This window comes from Chaetodon trifascialis, chromosome 18 (genome assembly GCF_039877785.1).
Source record: "Chaetodon trifascialis isolate fChaTrf1 chromosome 18, fChaTrf1.hap1, whole genome shotgun sequence".
Taxonomy (NCBI): Eukaryota; Metazoa; Chordata; class Actinopteri; order Chaetodontiformes; family Chaetodontidae; genus Chaetodon; species Chaetodon trifascialis.
The window spans coordinates 22458001-22481163 of NC_092073.1; the positions used below are offsets into that span (position 1 = coordinate 22458001).

The following is a 23163-nucleotide window of genomic DNA, read 5'->3' on the forward strand; positions in this document are numbered from 1 at the left end:
ACCATGTCCAGAATATTTACTTATGATGAACTAACAGGTAACAAATTGTTTTATTTTGAAAGCTGACAGGCTAAGCAGGAAGTTGTGATCTGTAATACCTCTACATAAATAAATGATAGAATTAGAGCAGGAATCAAATAAAAACGAATTATTCACTCCAGCTTTTCCAGATCAGTTTTAATGTCAGTGCAGCATAAAGTCAACACACAGTGAGATAGAATGATCAATAAAAGTGGCTGCATTAAGCCCTACGCTAGATTTCATATGTCACATTATAAACGTCAAAGACTGAACATCTTACACAGCTTTGAATCCAACATTTCCCTTCACTCCCCGACCAAAACTGCCTGTTTGCCATTATCATACATTTCTTTACTTATCCAGCTCACTGACGCACATGGCATGATGACGTTTATTGTTCTTTTTCAGCAGTTATCCATGCACCACATCTACAATGATATATTCCACCAAGCTGCAGTGTCACAGAGTTTAGTAATATTCGGATAAACATTATGTCCTTTATTTTTACTTCATATACAAGGGGACCCAGGAGACCCTCTTACAATGAGTTTCAGCAGAATCTGGAGGAATAATGAGCAAACATAAAGAGAGGGAAGCCATCGGGAGAGTGGAAACGTACAAACAATGTGCTGAAGTTGCAGTAGTGACAGGTTAACACCTTTCCCCTCAGCGTGGCACCGTGGAGGAGCAGTAGAGCCACTTTTGTCAAGAACGCCACCACCAAGTTAATCTTTCCCCACAGTTCCTGTCCCCCAAACAGTCCCTGTGACTGAGATCATGAGGCTCCTCAACAACAGTCCTACCAGCGTACTTGTCACTCTCAAGTAAACAAGTGTTGTCATTGGTGTCCTCAGTAACATTTCTGCTCATTTCCACAAAAACATAAGTGAACACATCAATAAATAGAACGTAGAACTTGACCAAAGACCACGATGTGAGGAGATACGGTCAAATATAAAAATATAACTGAACATTTGAACAGATAACAAACAGAATGTGTTTTCCTTAAATGCTTAAAAACTTGAATGGAGTTTGGTTGGCGTCTGAAATAGTTTAGTATTCTTACCAGAATGACACAGCATACAAGGAGAAAGACAATTTATAAGACATGAAACTGAACGACTGAACAAACAGGATATGATTTCTCCTAAGAATTCATTCAACTGAACAGAGTCTGGTTCATGACTGGTCAATCTGGGATCTGCTGTGGGAGTTTAGACTTATTACCTCAGTATTTCTACGGTTGTGGCTACGGCCCTGCTCATCCACACCATGAACCCGGGGCTTTTGGGGCCCTTGAGATCCTGTGGCCCTGGAGCTCGTGCATGCTTTGCCCTGCTGGTAATCCAACCTTTCTTTGACATATTTGCCATTTTTCCATCACTTCCTTCTGATCTGCCTCATCAGGAGCATCTGAAAATCAAACACAGACTGCTGAGGGAACATCTGAGGTTCTCGTTTCTTTACTTCCAGGATCTTTTAATGGAAAAGTGCCTTTAAGACAGCAGAAGTGCACATGCTGGATGAAACACAGCCTGGCGGCGAAGCACGGAGGATGGCTTGTTTCAGGGGAAGGTGTCGACTGCACAGAGGTTTAAGGCCTCAGAGGTGATGAGCTGCGAGGTGGTGAGCGCTGTTTCATACCAGAGTCTGTTCTGAATGGGTGAGGTATATTTTAGTTGGGGGAACGAGCTGAGGGGGAGACACAAGCGTCTTCAGAGCAGTGAAACACACGACTACTGTAAGTGCACATTCTAAACTGCAGCTAGCATGGTTACAGTCAGTGCCAGACAAATACACAACACACCGTGTCAACGTTTTCCTGACATGCAGATTTTCGCCCTCCCAGCTTTTCTTCATATTCTCACTGTGGGTTGTTTTACGAATCGACGTCCATCGACGAGCAGCGGAAAAACCAAAGCTAAAGGCTGAGTGCTATGGGTCAGCAGCGAGGTTATAATATCGGCTGGTTTTCGCCAGCGTCAGGAAATCTACAGCGGACTGGCTTTTCTAGAAGCGGGAATCGCTGTCAGCAGCAGAGCAGGTCAGAGGTGAGATAAACACACAGGAACCATCAGAACGACTGACAGGAAGAGAGGCTCTCTCTCACGGCTACGACCATCAACAGCTCAACTAGCTAGTCCTCACTGAAGATGCTACACAGTACTCACACAGCAGAGCCTCCAGATAAACTGCTACAGAGCCGCTCCCTGCGCCTACGCTGACGGGCTCCTCCACCCAGCCGGATCTATTTACAGAGTTTTACAAAAGCAGGGACGAGAGATTAAAGCGGATGATACTCGAGTGATATTTTGTGGCAGTGCAGCTGGGCAATGCGGACGTGGAGGAGACGATCTCGTGTCAGAGGAGCGAAAAGCTCACGAAGTCAGACGTCTGGGAAGTTCAGGACATGTCTTAAATGCTAAAAATATGTAATCTGGGAGTGAGAAGTTGGGTTGATGTGTGCAGATTTGGGCTTGTTCGGTGCTGACTGAAGCACATTTCATAACATGAGCAGTTCGTTTTCATAAAGCTTTGGATGAATAAATCTCACCACGGCCTCAAGTCTACACTCAATTTACTTCCCTAAACTTAACTTCTCATTTGACAAACATGCAGCAGTGTTTGCCGCCCACGTCCTTCTCTGTCACATAACCATGACTTTATCAAACTGTGCTGTGTTTGTGAGAGTCAGGATTGCCCGTTTGCACTGCCTCAAAATGCGTCCAGAAGCTTTACTGTTATGACTTAGCGAGGTTTGGTGATACAGATGTGAAGTGAGTCGTTCAGCTCTTGTTCCTTGTGGAAATGATGATGATGATGATTGTTGTTGTTGAAGACGGAGGTGATGGTCTCTGGGCTGATTCTCCTGGCTCCTGTTTCCACTGAACCTGCCAGCTCCTGAAAAGGTCCTGAAAGAGGAAGAAGACAAAATGAGAAACTGTTGAAGGCTGAGAACAATCAGTGAGGTCAGGTCACAAAAATCCTCCAGGTGTATTTATTGACACCTTCAATGTGTGTTTTACATCTGGAACACCTCAGTGACTGACGAGCAACTAGCTTCCTCTTGTCACTGTCCTTTCAGACTGTTGCATCTCCTTTTTCTACAGTATTTTAACTGCATGCACAACATTCTTCCTTCCTTTCTTACAAAAGTGTAAAAACCACAAGCTGTGGTTTCACAGGGGTTTTATGCTGGACTGGAAATAGCTTAGCTTAGCATAAGATGCTTCCACCTCCTGCCTCCAGTTAATAACTAACTTGGCAAAATTCCTCCAGAGGGTCTGACAGCAGCACCATCACAGGACCCTGAACACGATGAGGGACCTGGTGTCTCTACCTGGCTACTGGATGTCCAGTTTGCTGGGACCGACGCTGTGGATGAGCTGGGCGGACTCAGAGGAGGCGCTGTAGGCTTGAATCAGCAGGTTCTTGTTGAGGTCTCCGACGCCGCTGCCGGCCTGCAGCTTGGGGTACGGGGGCGTTTCTGCGCCCTGACGCTGTCCCCGTCCGTGGGCGTCGAGGTCCATCAGGTGCTCCAGAGGGCAGCTGTCCGTCCCCTCTGTGACCGGTGAAAACTCATGAGCGCTCGCCTGCTCCTCCCTGGACACTGGACTGATGGAGACAGATGGAGAACTTAAAGACACGATGATGACAGAGACAGAATACAGCATCACTATTTAATCAAACACTGGGTCATTTTACACACAGTTTGAGGTTTCGCTGTGAAAAGACGTGCATCCAAAATGAGATGTGGGTGAACGCTCCATGCTCGTGTAGTTTGTGTGTGAACATGTGAGTGTTTCTTCTTTCATTTGAGACACACATTTGGTCTGTTTGTATGAGCAGTGTGGCTCAACAATGAGACTGAAGACTGGAAAAAAGAGGCCAAAAAGGCTGATGAGCATGTGGGGAGTCGCCTCCATGCAGACACAACCTGACAGACACACAACAGAAACGTGTGAAATGAACAAGCAGAACAACAAAAAAATAAGTACAAAAAAATCTGATTCTTGTTATTCTCTGCAAAACAAAAACACACACAGTCAATGCCAACACTGAAAGTGAGCATGAAGAGCGAGGAAAGATGAGAACATCTGAGCGTCGTCTCACCTGACGTCCATGGACTGGACTCCGTCAGACAGCTCGTCCACGAAGCTCTTATTCTCCAGGGGTCCGAGCATGATGACGGGGGCTTCGGCCGGGGTTGCGGCGTCCTCCTCCGAGGGGACCGCGGCCTCCGCCCTCGTGTCAGACACTGCAAAGACACGGTGTCGTGTGAAAGCGATGTTTCTCATAAATTCATGGTGGATGTTATAACAGAGGTGCTGTGGGCCTAAAACAGCCTGACTGTCTGCTTACATCCCAGCCGCTGTTTTATGCTCGTGTCTGAGAGAACAAGAGGGAGTTCAACAAAGCTCACTGATCACTTTGATAACTGATTGACTGTTAATGTCACTTTTCAGGACACTTTGAGCTTCAATGGAAATCATTTTAGCTCGTGAGGAATAAAAAGGGTAAAACAGCAGAAGTGAAAACCACTGAGGGTCAGAGAGTTCGACAAATGCTGCAGAATCCTCGGTGCTGGTCTTACTGCCTTTTAACCATCGGGGGGCGCTGTTCCCCTGCCTGTCCGACACTGCTGAGTCACACTGCAGCTGAGCCTGAGCTCAGTCAATTTCAGAGAAAACTAATAATGCTGGAGCAGCAAGATAAGAACATTTTGTAAGAAGATTTCAAATCCAAGTAAAAACTAAACATAAATAAACAGAACAAAAAAAACGTGGGAATGGAGTGAAAAAGTCGTGGAATAATTATCAGATCAAAAGAAATGAGGCTGGAAATGAAGCCATCGGGAGGGGACACTGGGAGCCTGACGGCGTCTTCATCGTTCACCTGCAGCAGCAGACAGAGGCTCCACTTCGCTCTTCCTCGTTCTCTTCATAATCTCCTCAATCCTCTGAGAAAACACACAAAACAAAACTCACAGCTGGCGTGGTTTGTGACAGAGTACCTGAAGGTGAAATATTACTGTTTGAACCTTATTTTTAGATGCATCAATGTTTTATGAACGTCCTTTTCACCAAACTCAGTGGTGCCATTCTACACAGGCCATGTGATGCTCTCACACCTTCTTCCTCTGCAGTCTCTCCTGCTCCTCCTGCATGTGCAGCAGCTCTCTCTCCTGCCTCTTCCTCTCCGCCTCCTTCTGTGCTCGCAGGAAGGCCTCCTCCCTCTGAAAAGCATCATTCACAGCGTCTGTCTACACTTCAGTCTTTCTGTGAAGGCAGAGCGGAGCTGAGTTTGCTCTCAGTGATCAACGCTCAAACCAAACCTCATATCAAAAATCAGACATTTAGCCTGGTTTTGCAGTGTGTCCCAATGAGACAGTTTCCCTTTGTTTAGAGGGGATCTGGGGCCTCTGTTACTTCAGTTTATATAAACATATTCCAGAATTAAAAAGAAGACCAACGCTGACACTCACAAGTTTCTGTTTCAAGAAGAACAAGCTTCAATTCGACGTCAAAATATCGGAGTTGTTCATTTAAGTTGTGATCAGCTAAACAGTGAATATCATTAACCTGATACTGAATTAATGTGATCCCGTCCAGCTGCTGACCTCTCTGTCCAGCTGATCCTGCATGTCCTTCCATCTCTGCTCCTTCTGTCGTCTCTCCTCGTCCTCCCTGTTCCTCCTCTCCTCCTCCCGCCTCGCTCTCTCCTCCTCGGCCTGCTGCGCAGCTCTCTGCTGTCTCTCTCTCGCCTCCTGCTGCCTCCTCTGCTCCTCCTCAGCCCTCAGCCTGAAGGAGCACATGAGATTTGAGCTGTGCGGGCCACCGTACAACACGACTAAAGTAAGAATGTAAAAAAATGGACGCTCTAGCTAATAATCAATTATTAAAATAGTCACTGATCAGGTGTCAGCTCTAATGCACACGCACACACACACACACACACACACACACACACACACACACACACACACACACACACACACACACACACACACACACCTCTCCTCCTCCTGCCGTTGTCTCTCCTCCTGCTCCTTCTGTATTCGGGCCAGACGTCGTCTCTCTGCCAGCAGTCTGGACGCCTCCTCAGCATCCGTCGTCCCACCAACGCTCCTGCCCGTGGGCGTGCCTGGAGACTCTGTGGGTGTGGAGGGGGGTGGGTGGGTGGATGGGTGGGTGGGAGGTGGTGCAGTGTGACTTAACGAGCACTTAGCAGCGAGAATAACCCGCAGAGGGAAGTACAGACAGGTTTGTCAGTGTTTTTGAAAAGCCTGATTCATCCAGTTCAAGAGGCTGAAAAACACGAGCTTGGAGTCCAAAGCAGAGAGGACACAGATGTCTCTTCATGGACTATGGACACAGATGAGATCCAGACCACAGACAGAGGAAAAGATCTTTTGCTTTCTGGCTCGCTTTCTTCTCCTGCTCTCTCTCTGCTTTCCTCTCTTTCTCTGGTTCAGTCAACAACATGTCGCTTTGCTTTGGAAACATTTTCAAACGTGTATGAAACGCAGGAAGTCGTCATTTTGGGTTCAGGATTGTTTGACAAACACTGTGATGGTGAAAACTTTCCAGCGTGTCTTTATGAGACGTTTATTCTCTTTAAAGGTTCGAGTGAAAAACGCAGACGGTGAAAACGACATCTTTGACGAGAAGTTAGCTTATGAATACAAAATGTACCATGGCTGACTGCTATAAATAGACCACACACGCACACACACACACACACACACACACACACACACACACACACACACACACACACACACCGGGCCTTTACCTGCAGTCAGTTCTCTGCTGGTGGATTTGGGGATCTTTCTCTCTGACGTCTCAGATTTGGTTGATTTCCTCTCCAGGGTGCTGTGACCTTTGACCTCAGTGTGACCCCTGTCGTCGGTGCCAGGGGTGGTGGCCCTCTGCCGGAGCGGGGAGGGGGGGTACTGGCCGGGGGAACAGGGCGACTGGGCGCGACTCCTGGTCGACCTCACCCTGAAAACCAACACAGCAGCATCAGGTCACCTGGACTCAAATCCAGCTGCGGTGTGTGTGTGCTTGTGTGTGTTTTGTACCGTTTCGGTGTGGCGGGGCCCTTGCTGTTGGCCCTGAAGGAAGAACTGCGGACCGGTGTGTTTGGAGTCTCCCCCTGTAAGTCACATTTACAAATGTCACTTCACATGAAGAGCTGCAGCGTCAGATCTGCTGCATCGCTTTGCGACACAAAACGTGGACCGAGCTGAAGATTTGATGGTGGCAGGAATAAAAAGCCAGTAAAACAAACATTTCAACATGTTCATCCTGCAGTAGTATCTTCTTTCCAAGATAAAACAATGAGGTTTATGAGAAATGTGCTCTTATTTTGAAGGAGGAGCAGCAGAACAGCCACAGACGTCAGAAGCAACATCTCACAGCACCGTGAGTTCACAGCAGTTCTACACATATCTACATGAATTTACACACCGCCTGACCTTTGAACCTGCAGGTTACAGCTGCGGGTACACAGGTTTGAGTGTGTGTGTGTGTTATCTACATACACTTGCTAATGTGCCCTTTAAGTCTTCAACAGCTCATTATTAATGAGGCAGCAAGTGTCTTGTTCTGTAAGTGCGCATGAGTGTGTGTGTGTGTGTGTGTGTGTGTGTGAGTGTGTGTGTGTGTGTGTGTGTGTGTGCGTGTGTGTGTGTGAAGGCTGACCGTGGGTGTTCTGGCTTTGGACATCTCCTCAGGGAGCCCAGCGATGCTCCTGCGGTTGGAGGAACTTCTGTACGGTCTGTGACTGTTGGGGGAAGCTGTTCGGTGGGACACAAAAGACACTGAGGGGTCATGGACCGACACACACGCACACACGTGCGCACACACACACACACAGACGGATTATAAAGCCCACACAAACCCCAAATGCACACACCATGACGATGACGCAGACCAAAGAAAGACCAGAAGAGGACAGACATGAGCAAAACATCCACCAGAAATCAAAGAGACACTCGTGCTTCCTGTTATCTTGATCCCAGAGAGACATTAAGAGCTTTGACTTTTATTATCAGCACCTGACATCAAAAAACATGTCCTTGGTCTACATATTCCACATTAAATAAATCTGGAATGGGACTATTCAAACCTGTTTGGCATTTATGTCAAAATATCAGACACAAGTCAGTTTGGAGAAGCCGCAGGTGAAATGTTGTTAACTCTCTACAGTGCATTCATCGTCATACATGCATAGCTATCGGTCGCTCTTTACGCCCTGGGTTTGGGCTCTGAGCCCACAAACATTCTGCCCTGTCAGCTTACTGGATGATGCTGAAGCCTCATGCAGGCTGAGAGAAGGACCGCAGGCACAAACTGAATTATAATGAGCTCCATGTCTTCGTTATTTGGGGTAAAATAATTATTTAGCCGTATTTTTAGTGAAAGCACTCTTTGTGATAAAGATGCAAACTGAACAGGAAACATGGAAACTAAACATGTTTTTAAGTTGTGTTTGTGCATTCATTTATCATTTAGTTACAGAAATAAAGACCTGAATGAGAAGTGAACCTCCACAAACACCAAAGCGGCCGTTTTAACCACGTCTACAGACCACGTCCGATCAGACCTGCTCATCATTTACCTCTCGAGCGCCTACGGTTTGTTTTATCGCTTCTGTCGCTGACTGAACTCTCTCTCTCACCTCTCTCTGGTGAATGGAGGGCAGCTGAAGAGTTGGAGAGCTGCTTGTTGATTGGTGGATCCATCACAGGTGGAGACAGGAAGTCACCAACTGATTAAAAAAAAACACACCAATCACTGACAGACACGCACATGACACTGCATCAAAGCACTGGCTGCTGCTGGACTGAAGGATGATGGAAATGTCACAAATATGTTCATAAACACCCCAAACAAACAAACAGACAGACAAACAAACACCCGTCACGCGACAAGCACAGAAGTGCCGGCGCACCAGAAAACGATCCTGCTGATCGATAAGCCATGCAGCCGCTGAATAACTTAACCTTGGTGATGTAAGACAGACATGAAGCAGCAGAACAGAGCGGAGACAAACACCAGCTGCAGCCTGCTTCATCAGGAAATGAAGGATGAGGATACAGAGGCAGCCGCTGCAGGGCCACGACACAGAGAGGGGAGCGTTTCACGCGGCACCTGAAGGCACCACGACAACGTCCTGAGAGGAGAGGAGAACACTGACGCAGCAGCATGTGCATGAACACACCACGATAATGAGATTAAAGTGTTTATGAGGCCGAGATCAAAAATCTGATTCATGTGATGAGTTTGATAATATTCAGGTTGATGAGGCAGCAGAATGTTGTTCTGTGAAGTCCACAGTATCGACTCTCACAAAAATACTTTTGGGAAATACGATTTTCTCTCTGGCGGAGGTTTAGAGGAGAAGGTCGACATCAGTCTCACGTCTGTCTGTTCAAGATGAAGCAGCAGCCAGTCGTCTTTTCATTTAGCTGAGCGCAAACAGATTCAACAAACAAGTTATAACGAGTCAGTCAGTGAGTTTACAGCTGCTGGACGGCAGATTTAGTTACCGCTGGACAGGGCCCAGTTAGCGGGTTCCCCCTGTGTTTGTGCTAAGCTAAGCTAAGCTAAGCTAAGCTAACCTGCTGCTGGCTAGTTTGTGGTTACTGCACTGAATGCTTATATTTTAATTTGATTTGATTGGTACATCTGTCAGTAAACATCACCACACTTACCATGTTAGGATTGAGAGAACTGGTATTTTTGCCAAGAAGAACTGGTTTTAGAGATTATTTGGATTTACATCAATGGAACAATGACGGTGGACGGGAAGGCACCTGGACTCCAAACCTCTAAATCCTTTTCCCGTTGTGTTTTCTGAATGTGTCATTAAGTATTTTCTGTCCAGGAATTCCAGATGAAAAATAGACTTTTGGCTTGCTTTGGCACATTTACAGCCTGTTTATAGACACAGCACAGTCCCTTAAAGAGCAAACATGTTCAAAAAAGCCGTAAAGAAAAGGAGGAAAAAATGGCATCTACCATTTTCTGTTTAAGAAACTGAATTACAGAGCGTGCTGGTAAATAAACTGAGTGAAAAGTGAGATCATTTGTCAATGTGTGTCAATAAATGAAAAGTGAAGATTTTTAGCAAACACTGTTTTAATAGAATAAATTCCTTTGAGTTTCTGCAGAGTGACAAGTTTAATTACAGGAATATTTAACTGGTTTGATATCTTATTCTGGAGTCTCGGCTCGTTTTCACTTTACATGATCTTCTCTGCGTCTAGCGTCCTCCATCAGTGCTGCAGCCTTTTCTTTCTGGTGTTCAGCAAAGTGATGTTATAAAGCTGCATTCTTGTGTTTTCAGCCAACTGATAATCAAACTAGAAGACGTTTGAGTTTCAGAGAAATTCCTCTCAGATTCAGAGCAAAAAAACAGATTTCTGCAGCGGCTGCTTCTGTGATACAGGATGGGATGATTGGAAATGTCTGGTGGAGGCTCTGTGTGTGTGTGTGTGTGTGTGTGTGTGTGTGTGTGTGTGTGTGTGCATGTGTGTGTGTCTGTGTGTGTGTGTGTGTGTGTCAGTGGGGTCTAATAAGTTTCACAGATAGCTACAGGGTAAATGTCTGGTATGATGTATGGTGTGTGTGTGTGTGTGTGTGTGTGTGTGTGTGTGTGTGTGCGCGCGCGTGCATGCGTACGTGTGCGTGTGGAGGTGCAGGGTGTGATTTCAGACTGGGTTCCCTGCTGAGACGACATGTATGCATCACTAAACACGGCCGTGGGCCAGGAAGACAGGAAGTGGAGCAGCCCTTTGTTGTGATAAGGTTGTGTGTATGGTGTGTGTGTGTGTGTGTGTGTGTGTGTGTGTGTGTGTGTGTGTTGGATCATGTGTGGTGGGGGCTCCAAACCAGACAGTCATTATCCACAGAGGAGGATCCGTGTGTGCTGTATGTGCTGTGAGCTGCTGATGAAGACGATGATGTCTCTCTGTGTTCCACACAAACACAAATACAGCACACGAACATACAGTCACACAAATTTTGTTTGTCTCAAAGCAACAAAGCAGAATTTTTCATTTCCTCTCACTGTCTGTTAATACTCCTGGATTTCAGTTTTTCTTCAGCACTGATGAAGCTGAAGACATTTCTGCTTATTTTAAACCTTGAAGTTCGGCAATAACTGTTTTTGGTCTTTCAGTGTCGATGTTGATAAACAATATATTTGCATGGAGAGAAATGCGTCGGCAGAAATGCCTAAAACGTATGTTTGTGATTCTGGTTGTGCAGTAGGTTAGCAGAAAATCACATGACCGTGGGAGTCAGCGAATAAGGTCACATTAGTAAAATCTGAAGTGTTTGGCTGAAATATGCAAATATGTTTGGGTTGATATTCGGAGTACTGAGGAGCAGAGGGAGGACACAGATGGAGCCTCCTCAGATGTATTTAAGATATTCCACAGTACAAATTTAAAATCAAGTCAGCAGCGCTTTATGCTGACGACAGCATGCTGATAATCTACTGATAGAAAATTCTTTGGCAACTCAAACCATTCATTTCTTTAGCGGGGTTAACAGCCGTTAAAGGCCTACAGACTCGCGTGCTTCACAGTATTTCTTTCTGTTTTCAAGACGTTTTTCAGCATCTGCTAGTCTGTGCACTCGGGGTTACGTCTCATTTACAAAACTCGGCAAACTCTGGCAACAGGAGGCTGAATTTCTCTTTGAAAAACTGACTCTTTCAATAAATCAGATTATCTGTGTGCTTTTTCTCGCTCTCTGTTGGGTGGCGGCCCCTCACAGATGCTGCTGGATGTCTCTGTGTGTTAGGAAGCGCTGCAGATTTGTTGATGAACCTTTGGAGGAGAAACCTGTGTGAGCTACAGTTACCCAGAAGCCCTTTCACTGCATCTCTATGCAAAGATGTTTTATGTCAGTCACTGGAAAAATGAGCAAGCTTCCCCAACACTGCACTGAATCCATCACTAGACACAGAACACACACTCCAAAAACACACTGCAGGACGGTAAGACAGCTGATGCGGCGATGCAAAGACGTCCACACACATGCAGACAGAGGACGACCTCTGGGGGAGCGGTATGAGCGTGGCACACACAGTCACGTGGTCTGTACCGTTACGGGATTGGCTGGCGCTGGAAGCAGCAGGAAGCTCATTGGGCTGAGTGGAGCCAATGGCATGGCAGGGCGGGGTCTTAGGGTTACCTGGGCAGCAGGTAAAGCAGAGCGGAGAAAGCAAAGCGTTACACACTCACACGTCCACATGTAAACACACACCTGCGTCGCTGACGTACAAACACACTGACACAAAACAGGAAAGAAACAGCTGACACGCACCACACCTGACGCAGGAGTCCCAACAGGAAGTACCACATAAAACCTCATGACGTCAAACCATCATCACGTCGGACAAAACAAGCGTCAAAGCGACAAGCAGAGGATCTCACCAACATGGCGGAACAGCGTGGAACATCATGCACTGACGCTGTGAGTGTCAGGGAACTAATGAGGTCATGTTTTCAACATGGGGAGGCTGTGCAGTGTGCTGAGCGAGGCTGTGAGAGAACATCTGCTGATGACACGTGGCTGACGAACACGAGACGAGGAGTGGACAGGACACACGGACACTGTGATGATGGCCACTCAGGCCCAGAAAGACAATGAGCGTCTGCACCAAACTGCAGGGTAACACGTCCAACAGCTGTGGAGACGTTCCACAAACATCAGCGTCATACTGGAGCAAGAGGAAGAGTCACCAAAATCATGCTGATGATCATCATCAGCAGATCAACTGCCTCCATGAGTCTTCACACTTTCAGTGGACAAAGCCTGTGAACACCCTGAGGGAGCTGTGATGTCTCCCTGCTTCAGACTACGAGTGCTGCCATGATGGGTTCAACATCTGGACAGAACAAAGTGAGAACAGGCAGCTCGTACCGTCTGCAGAATATTAAGTGGACCACGCTGGGCCCAGACAAAAATACGCAGCACACATACACGCACTTTGTGTCTTCAGTGAGTCCCTGTCCTTTAATCGAGTGGAGCTGTAAGATGAGACGCTGCTGTTTCTGCTGCAGTGAGCGTTCTGCCGGTCCCGACAGATCCCAGAGCAGCCCCTCTGCCAGGCAGCCGGACGGAGCCAGGCGAGCTGCTGGGTGGACCCTGATCCCAGGTCAGTGCCAGGACAGCTGCGCTGATGGGCACTGTGAATAATTGATGTCGTTATGAATGCGCCACAGGATCCAGAGCCCAGCTGGTGGCGCTCTGGCCTCCCGCTGGCCGACGCCGCGGCAGAAATGTCTCGAAAAGACAACGATGACAGGACACAACCAAAAAAGAAACAGATGTGGATGCTGGCAGAGTGAACAGGCTCATGTCGCACTTCGCCCGTGTTGATGTGCGTGGCCTTGCTGCGTTCAAGGTTGCTGCTCCTCTACAAATCAGTCGTGCCTCCCAGCACAGAAAACAGAGCAATGACTCACACACACACACACACACACACACACACACACACACACACACACACACACACACACACCTGTAGCACACGTATGAGGCAGAAGCATCAGCCTTCGTCTGCCTGCTGCTGAAGCTTTGCACACACACACACAGCCTGCCCTAACCCTGATGAGGCGACAGACAAAGCGCTGAGCCGCTCCTGCATTGCAGCCTCCACACCCTTTTCCATCCGCTGCACTCCTCCTTTCTTCAGCTCCATCACTTCTCCTCATAATCGCATCCTCGCCTTCCTCTCTCCATTATACCACCCGCTCTCGTTCCACAGCCGTCTTCCTCTGCTTTGTTGTCCCCACCCTTTCGTCTCACCATCCCCCTCTTCCTTTCCCCCTGACCTCCAGACCTCCCCCCAAACACCTCTCCTCTCCTCTCCTCTCCTCCCAGCCCCCATCAGTAACCACCCGTATGCTCTCTGCTGATCCACTTATCAAACAACCCTCCGCTGACATCACCACGATGGCTCTCCTTCTTTCTCCATCACCTCCTCTATGAACCCCCCACCTCCCATCATACTCACCCTCCACTCCGTCAGGCGGTCCTCCCCATGTCCAGCGTTTAGGCCTGTTATCCAGGTGGTCCCGGCTCTCGCCCCCTCCGCCTCCTCGCCTCTCCGCGCCTCCGGCTCTCCGGCGGACCAGGGCCTCCAGCCTCTCCTGCTCGTTGCGTTCGGAAACAGGGAAGAACAGACACTCTCTCACTGAGCCATCGCTACGGCGACGGGTGCCTGGCGATGCGCTCGGAGACAGCTGCGCCATGGTTACCGCATGCAGCCTCGTCCCTCCGTCCTCGTCACGCTCGTCTGTCCTGTGCACGCTGGCGGTCACCAGCACTCGATCTCTGGCTCGTCTGTCTCTCACTGATACATAATACAGCAGCTCTGCTCGCTCTCGGCCCGGCTGCCGCTCCCTCTGAGCAGCGCTGACTCCCCCTCTCTCCCCCTCTCTCTCTCTCTCCTACCTCACAAGCCTTTACCCCACCCTCCCTCTCTCGCTCTCTCTCTCTCTCTCTCTCTCTCTCTACACCTCGATCTCCCTCCCTCTCTCTAATAACTGAGTCTATGTCAGAGAGCAGTTTAGTCAGACGGGAAGGGACAAATGCAACCCGTCACCACCCCCACACACTCGCATGAACACACACACATACACAGGGGACCATGCCCCGACACACACACACTCACGCACACACTCACACACACACTGATTGGATATTGATACTGGTTGCGTTCGTTTTATCTCCGGTGCTCGTTTGTTTTCCTTCCTTGTCTCTCTGTCTTCCCTCTTCCTGCCTTCTGTCTACACACAGTAAATATACTGTAAAATATACATTAGTTTCACACAAATACACTCTCAAAAAATACGTACAAACCACAACAGAACATAGAGGATATGTACGAGACACATGATACGATTTTACACAATGTTTTTTTTTCTGTCTTGGTGTGAAATAACTGAATGCTCCTCGATGTTTTCACTGTCTGTACTTGTATTTCAAAATGTGTGCATTTTGTCTTTTCCTAAGAGAACAAACTAATCAGCATATTAATTTTAAAGAGTAAAAAATATGGCTTCATCCATGCTTAGGGTGTGGTTACATTGAGGAATATAATCCAATGATCTCTCAGTCGTTTCTCATTGTTTAATGAGCGGCTGAGATCTGAAAAATCTTTATAGGCGCTTCATTTCTTTCTGCCATCATAATGCAGCCCATTTAAGATACTGTCAGACTGCTGACCACAGTGTTTATCTATTATTCGTATATATGTTAAATCAGATATTCAAACAGATTTAATGGGGTGTTACAGGCTGTCTGCAGGCCTTTTAAAACCCAATGGGATGAAGTCAAAGCACAAAGTCTGATGGAAAACCAGTGAGGACGATAACATCTGGAATCTTTTACCACCTTCTTCCAGTTCTTCCAAGTGGTTTATAACAATAACTCTCCTCCTGCAGCACAATGCAGCGTCACATAAATCCCACTTTTATTTTCCAGGTGTATAATGTCGCCCGACAGCCTGTACAAAAACATTTCTGACAGATTTCACTGCAAACAACACGCAGCAGTGAGAATTGAGTGGATTGAGTGGGGCTTTGTACCTGCAGACACACTGTGTCATGTCTGCGTATTATTGTGGACCACTCTGTAAGGTCGTCTTTGTTTCAGTGCTGGATGTTGATAGATTACCATGAAATCATCTAAATACCTTGCTAGGTGCAATGACAACGACCTCTAAGGTATTCATCTGTGTTTTTCTTCTTCGGACACGTTGCAGTGTGCAGCTGTGACGAAGACGGGAAAAATGTTGTGTAAATAACATCTTATCAGTGAGAACGATCCTCCTCTGCTGTCACTTGGGTGGTGCACAAAAATCCAGCTCCAAGCATTCGAGAGGACACTTGACAATAACAAGCCTCTCTAATAAATACGGACTCACACAGTATAAAAACACACGAGCTGTATCAGGACAGCAATCTTCACTTTTATGTGACTCATTGTTTTGACATTTCAGTGCTTTTTCTCATGTAATCATACAGCGGATTAAGTGATATCTTCATTATGTCACTTAGAGTAAACATTTTTATATTTATATTTGTTTGCTCTGTCTGTCTGTCTGTCTGTCTCTCCCTGCAGCTGTCTGTCTCCAGCCACATCCCACCCTGGTTTTCAGTCACCTGCCATTAACGTGGCTGTCAGTGAGCAGACAGCAGTCGTTCATGCAGTAACTGCACAGCATAAAGCTGATACACTGCTCCAGTATAAAGGCTGGAAATGCTCCACCTCAGCACTGTGGGTGGGTTTGCTGAAGGTGCATGCAGAGTCACACACACGCTGCAGGAGGGAGGAGAGACGACCGGAGGAGGGGGGCTCGGAGTCAAGAGGAGAGAGCAGAAATACAAAGGGGGGGGTGGGGGGGCAGAAGTGGAAAGAGATGCAGAAAGACTGTAGAGATAGATGAAAGAAGAACAAAGACAGAGAGGAAAGAAAAGACTGCGGACTGCAGCAGAGACTGACACGACTCAAACAACACAGAATCACAACGTACATATGATAAGACCACAGCTGAAAGAAAGGGAGTGAATCACCAGGTATCCTGACACTCGAGTTCTTCAAGCAAAATAAAAAGACTTCTCCACTGATTCACAATATTCAAATGTGACTACAGATCTTTTGCAGAATAGCTGTAAATGAAACGATCACATTAGCTGATGGAGAGAAGACGAGTGTGTTTCAGTGTGATCGGAATCAGAGTACAGTAAAAGACTGAATTAAGATCAGGTTTAAGTCCTGCATTGACAGAATGTGAAGCACACTGATGCTGCAGCTGAGTTTCCCTTTTCAGAGGTGAAATATTTGCTTGTCGGAGCACTGCGAGCATCGACTGTCTGTTCCGGTAAACGCCACATGATACGCTGGCGGTGATGTCATCGCCCCCTGAGACTGACCAATCATTATGTCATTAAGTTATGCATATGAGTGTGTGGAGGGGAGGGGGGGAGGGGGTTAGCATGCAAACAGAGCCTTTAAATCAATAGACAGTGACCCCTGCTCTCAAACGGTGAACGGTGAACTCTCTGAGGATCAGACTGCCACTGGCTTGTTAACCCTTTATGTGCTGCTTAGCATTTCAACTGGCGCTCATGATTTATACTGTGAGCTGACAGGGCTGTCCCACAAACGCAGCACATGACTTACGTCGCTCTCTGAAAGGGATTCTCATAATATGAGTCAATGGTTCTCAGCCGAGTGACGTCCACTCATGACTCATGTTCAGGTTACTGGACGACTTCCTGAGAAAAAGCTCACGTCCCTACAAAATCATCCACACGGGAGTTTTCAGCCAAATGCTGCCAAACGCTGATGACCTACACTCAGCGCGGTGCCTGAACACATCCTGTGCAGATGCTGCTGCTGTGCTAACGTGCTGCTCAGCTACGCCTCCTGTGAGGACAAGGGGTGACGCCCAGCCATCACATCACAGCTGCAGCTCAGAAGCACTTCAGAGACACTGCTGGTGTTTTGGACAAATTACAGGTGGTCTGATAATATGAGCCGCTGTGTGAGGGATTTCAACAGTTCAGCAAACAAGTAGAGACGCATCACCACATTTTTCCACACCGGTGCTTAAAAATAGCTCGTACTGCGGCACGAGCACTGATGCTGTGGGATCCAGCATTCAGACAGGCAGTGGGGCGATAACGAGCTGCTGTCTGATGAAGAAGAAGAGAAGACTTTGAGCTAAGACGTGTCCGCTGGTGTTGAGGAGAACTACTGCACGTGTGAGCTCATCAGACCTGCTGCTCATCTGCTGCAGGCCAGAAGCTCCAGGAAACATCACCTGCTGCTGGCATAGCACACCCAAAGCCAAACTGTCAGCAGTGGAGTTGCATTGTGGGTAATGTAGGCAAGGAAGAGAAATGCATGGAATAAAAAAGATGCTGTGTTTGTGTTCTGATCTTTTTTACTGTTGATCATGAGTCTGAGTGCAATGGTAAAACTTGGTCTGGTCCTTTTAACTTCCTTAATTAATTGGCTTGAAAACGTGTCCAATAACTTTCAAACTGGGGCTGTTGCACCCAGTGAAACACATCTCAACCATTAACAACTGGAAGCTGTTTTCAATACAAGGACGAGCTGACGGAGGGACCAAAACACTGGCTGAGGTGTTTCTGTTGTGACAGCCCATCCTTCGTCTCTGAGGCCTGTCACACACAAGCTTTCCTGAAGGTTTCCTGATATATTTCATGGCATTGCATAGTATTTGATGTGTATTGATTCATCATTGGGCAGGATGTTGGGGGTTAAATCCACCGCCTTTGCTCTGTGGCTTTAGGTCTGATGCAGAAAACTTTTCATGTTTCAGTTGAATGCACACAACTGTGGAGCTGACACAAAGTCATTAGAGCTGCTGCATTAATTACTGCTATTCCCTTAAACTCTAGTCCAGCCGAACAGCAGCTGGATGTGCACTGGCTGGGTTATGGATCGACACAGTTAATTCAGAGAAGCAGAGAGCGTGGTCGCTGGCGGTGAAGCTGCTTCTCATCACAGACTCTCAGTCTGAGTTTGTCACAGTAAAACAAAGGAATAACTGGCCAGGGATGGTGAGGTGGACGAAGGAAACACAGAGGAAGACACGATGTGGTCTCTGCAGGAGGATTAAACTGCATTCACGCCTGTCTTTACTTTTATTTCCATCCTTATTCCATCTTACTTTCACTCATAACTCAGTACATCTACCTTCAGCTGATTTGTGTCATAACAAAACTGTTTGATCATGATTTACTATCTTTTTTGAATAATGTCAAACACACTGTGTTAAAAATGCATTAAAAAGTTTTTGTCTTCATGAATCTTTAATAATGGAGCACAGTTTGTTGCACAGAACATCAATTTGAATACTCTACATGTGAGTTTGCAAACATTTCCACAATTAGGACATAAATAATGAATGCTCGCTGGCTGTAACGACTTCATTTCCCCGGCGTGGGATCAATAAAGTCCTATCTTATCTGATCTTATTAATAATGTATATATAGATCTGAAAAAGATTTGTGCTCACGCTGTGATCTTGCTTTTAAAAATATCGCGCAAAAATGTAATTATTGGTCTTCATACTACACTTTATGCCGTATTTCATGACAATACGACTGTTTTTGTTTCAGGCTGCGACTGAACACAATCTGTGTTATTTAAATATTGAACACGTGTGAAAATCTCATGTCAGGGTCAGTGGCTGTCACCCTGTTTTCCCACTCCTCTAATGTGTAGTGAATGCATCGTTAGTGTGCCGTGACCTCTGACCTTCTCAGCCTCTTGCTGCTGCCGTCTCTTCTCCTCAGCCGCTGCCCTGCGACTCTGCTCCTTCTTCCTCTGCTCCTCCATCTTCCTCCCTCGCTCCTCGGCGCAGCGGTCCAGCTGCAGCTGAGCGCGACGCTCCTTCTCCCGCAGCGCCTCCATCATCTCTGAACACACATGTACAGCACGCACGCACACACACACGCACGCACGCACGCACGCACGCACGCACGCACGCACGCACGCACGCACACACACACACACACACAGGTGTCAGAGGTGGGAGCGAAGCACATTTACGCACAAAGCATTACAACATTGTGCCTGTTACTCCTCGACATGGCTGGATTCGCCTGCTCGGAGCCGCTGAGCTGAAAATAACTGTTGTGACACAAAGCTGAAATAATAAAGGTCTGAAAAGCAGATTATGACCCCTTCATGACAGGGTCTTAAGACTACATGCTAAAGCAGGACCCGCCTGAAGGCCCTTATCATGTCAGTGGATTAGCGGTGCATATTTTTTCATTAAATTTGCACAAAGCAGTTGATGCACAATAAGCCGAGAGCGCTGCTGCAGATGCAGCATGAGAACACAGTGAGTGGGTCCGTTCACATCTGCCTCCTCATTTCCTGTCAACTCTCGACTGTTGGCCGTCCAATAAACACCCTAAACAACAAAACGCTTCACGCACTGCACACAGCCGAGTCTCAGTCACTTTTAGACATGAACGTCTTGAATAAAGGTCAAGATGAAACACGTCTAACTGACAGCTGGTACTTTTCATTAAGCAAATATCTAAATGTAGGATTTTTAACTGAGTATTTTTCCACTGAACAAACCACAAATGAGCATGTGCACACCCACCCACACTGCACCCGTACCGTGTGTGTGTGTGTGTGTGTGTGTGTGTGTGTGTGTGTGTGCCACTGACAGATGAACAGGACAGACCACACACTGCTCCACCAGCTGAAGACCTACTCATACCTTGTGTCTTCTCGCTGTCATCCCGTTGCTCTTTCGCTAAATGCCGACGGGAACCTTGAGACAGGTGAAAGAAAAATGAACAGGTGAGTGCAGCTGCCTGCAGGTGACACACGTGTTTATAGTCAGAGGAGCTTTCAGTGATGGGAAACGTAATCAAGTATATAAGTATTATCAGCTAAATGTACTTAAAACGTTATGTACTCACAGTGCAGTAAAAGTGTTTTTCTCTCTGCTGTGTGGATTCATGTTCCTGCTGCATTCATGTGTTCATTCATGTTCCTGCTGCATTCATGTGTTCATTCATGCTCCTGCTGTAGATGTTTCAGCTTGAGCTCACTAAACTCCTTTATCTCCTGTTGGTGCTTTAATCTACAGCAGTGCATCATATTCTATAAGATCATCGTACGTTTGCAGCGCGGCGTCCTGTGAGAACCACGCATCTCTAAAACGTTTGACGAGCTCAGAAAAACAGGCTGTTTTCAGCTTTGTAACGATGCTTTTTCAGCTGATCCATGAACGTGTGCATTCATAGTGAGTCATGACGCTTAATCTGTGTGTCTGTGTGAAATTATTTGTGTGAGTTTAGTGTCAGATCAGTGTAATTTCAAGTTCATTTCTCATTTCTACCATGTAAAATACTGTTAAATGAAGAGTATTTTCTCACAACTGCATGACATAAAACATACAAACATTGAGACAAAACACAGAAAATCTAAAGATCATCAGCATGAGACGGGATAATCAGCGGTGGACTCAGATTAACTCAGGCACTACGCGCACTCGGCTGGTGTTTTCTTCATCTTGACGCCGTCCACATTTTCAGCTTGTTCTGTCCTGGACTCTGAACATCATGGAAGCACATCGCAGCGTGTGAAACTGATCAGAAGTTTACCTTGAGGGCTGCTGTGATTGGAGGGTGATCGAGAAGGAGATGCATTCCTACTGGTGATCAGCGGCGCGGGGGGAGGGGCCAGTGCTGCGTTTTGGAGAGAACGGTCAGACATGATTCACGTTGGCCAAGAGACAGATCACAGGTTCAAAACGTAAAGCTGGAGCGGAGAACGGGGCTCCAACGCTAGCAATCACACATTCTGCACGAGTCACAGCCTCCAAACGCAAGAAATCTCCTGTCAGTCACTGTTTCGCCTTTAGGGTCAGGCGTCAGGCCAAGATGGCAGCGCAGGACCCCTGAGTGTCGCCCTCAGCCTTCTTCCTGTTATGTTTCTGTTTCTCAGTCTGTCAAGCTGACATGAAAGCTGCCCAAGGACGACAATCGACCAGCGCCTGCACGCACACAGAGGACGGCTGAAAACATCCCCTCAGCACACACACACACACACACACACACACACACACACACACACACACACACACACACACACACACACACACACACCGCCATTAGATATGCAAATACATGCAAATCCGAGCTGAGTCCCAAGTGTCCCATGGGTCCTCTTATGCTTTATCTTCACTCAAGATGACATAACATGCAAAAAAATATCAGCTGAATCACGTTTCAGCAAGCTAATAATAAACTGCTGCATTAAGGAAGGACGAGGCTGATTTAAGGAAGATCCCTGAGAACATGTCGACGTCAGCCGGTCAGTCTGCGAACAGGGAGGAGGCCGAGTTTGTAGCTTTAATGAGAAATTACAATTTATTTAGGATATTAAAAAGAACATTTGAATCTATAAGACGTGCCAACATATTTCACCAACAACACACTGTACGTTATCAATTGTTCTGGATTGTTTTCTTCTATTATTCAGAAGGACAACACATGAGAAATGAAGCAATAATTGTATTTATACACACCTTATGTATAGATATATATTCCTACATTGCAATAGGTTTTCTTAATTTATTGACATCAGCATCACATGTTTTGTTCCAACAATGACTGATCAATGCAGCCCCAGGATGCTCATCTGCATCAATGTTACATACAGTATTATTATATTTCCACATGCATTACAAAACACCCATGTTAGTGGTGTGTAATTCTTTGACATGTAAGACATCCAGTGGAGCACAGCATGACGGAAAGAAGTCTCAAACTGGGACATCCATATTATTTCAGCCTTATCAATAAGTTTAAATCATTTTAACAGTTAGGGCCTATTGGCAGTCAGGGCTCATCCATTTAGTCACAAACGTAGTAAATCAAACGCCCATTTCTGGACATTTATTGAGAATAACCGGCAGGTATAAATAATTTCCTCACCTGTCATCTCAGGGCGGCTTGGGGCCACTTCAGTCATCTCAGAGGCGGTCGAATATGCTCAGCAGAGGGGCCTGACAGGAGCCGGAAAGCCGCTGACAACCGCACAGGAGACCGAAACACAATGACTCAGGAGGAGACGGATGCTCGGAGCGGGGAGCCTATGGTGGAGGGACAGGGAGGGAGGGGGCATCCATATGCCGTTCAGCTAGCATCGACGTTAGCGATGCTATACGGTGAAGCTGGTACTCAGTGCGCACTACGCTAATCTGACACAGTCTCACTGCCACAGCAGAAAAACGAAGAATAATCAACTTTTCCCTTACCTCCCCAAGACAAAACACTGTACAATATGAAGCAGCTTACTATTAACTGTTTTTTGAGGCTGTAAATGTCTTTCAATTTGGCCCAAAACAGCAAATTACTTGTGGTGAACGAATAAAATTCATTTTGGCTGCCAAACCGATGACCGCTTCACAGTTGGCTAATTTACATATTAATGCGCCGAAAATCACAACTCCGGCTGTTATGCGTCGCCTAGCAACCTGGTGGCTGCCGCACAGGAGCTGTGTGCTTTTGGCGGAGGGATAAAACCAAGCGTCACGTAGAATCACGAT

General features: G+C 46.8%; 1 protein-coding gene across 12 annotated transcripts; it reads right to left on the reverse strand.

Moving 5' to 3' along the window:
- Positions 1-161: 161 nt before the first annotated feature.
- On the reverse strand, positions 162-22681 carry map7d2b (MAP7 domain containing 2b). 12 transcript variants are annotated; one of them, XM_070986023.1, is made up of 17 exons: positions 22550-22680; positions 21215-21298; positions 20323-20376; positions 19344-19504; positions 14062-14197; positions 12144-12233; positions 8707-8796; positions 7728-7846; positions 7106-7179; positions 6817-7025; positions 6036-6174; positions 5642-5822; positions 5153-5257; positions 4918-4981; positions 4135-4279; positions 3362-3657; positions 162-2933 (listed from the first exon to the last, which is right to left on the reverse strand). In XM_070986023.1, exons 1-16 carry the CDS (start codon positions 22584-22586, stop codon positions 3366-3368), a joined length of 1980 nt encoding a protein of 659 aa, XP_070842124.1. In that variant the 5' UTR covers positions 22587-22680; the 3' UTR covers positions 162-2933; positions 3362-3365. The 12 variants fall into 12 exon arrangements, with proteins under 12 accessions (XP_070842124.1, XP_070842126.1, XP_070842128.1 ...); XM_070986025.1 differs by having other exon boundaries at positions 3362-3636; positions 22550-22679; XM_070986026.1 differs by having other exon boundaries at positions 2789-2929; positions 3360-3657; positions 7728-7822; positions 22550-22681.
- Positions 22682-23163: the final 482 nt, after the last annotated feature.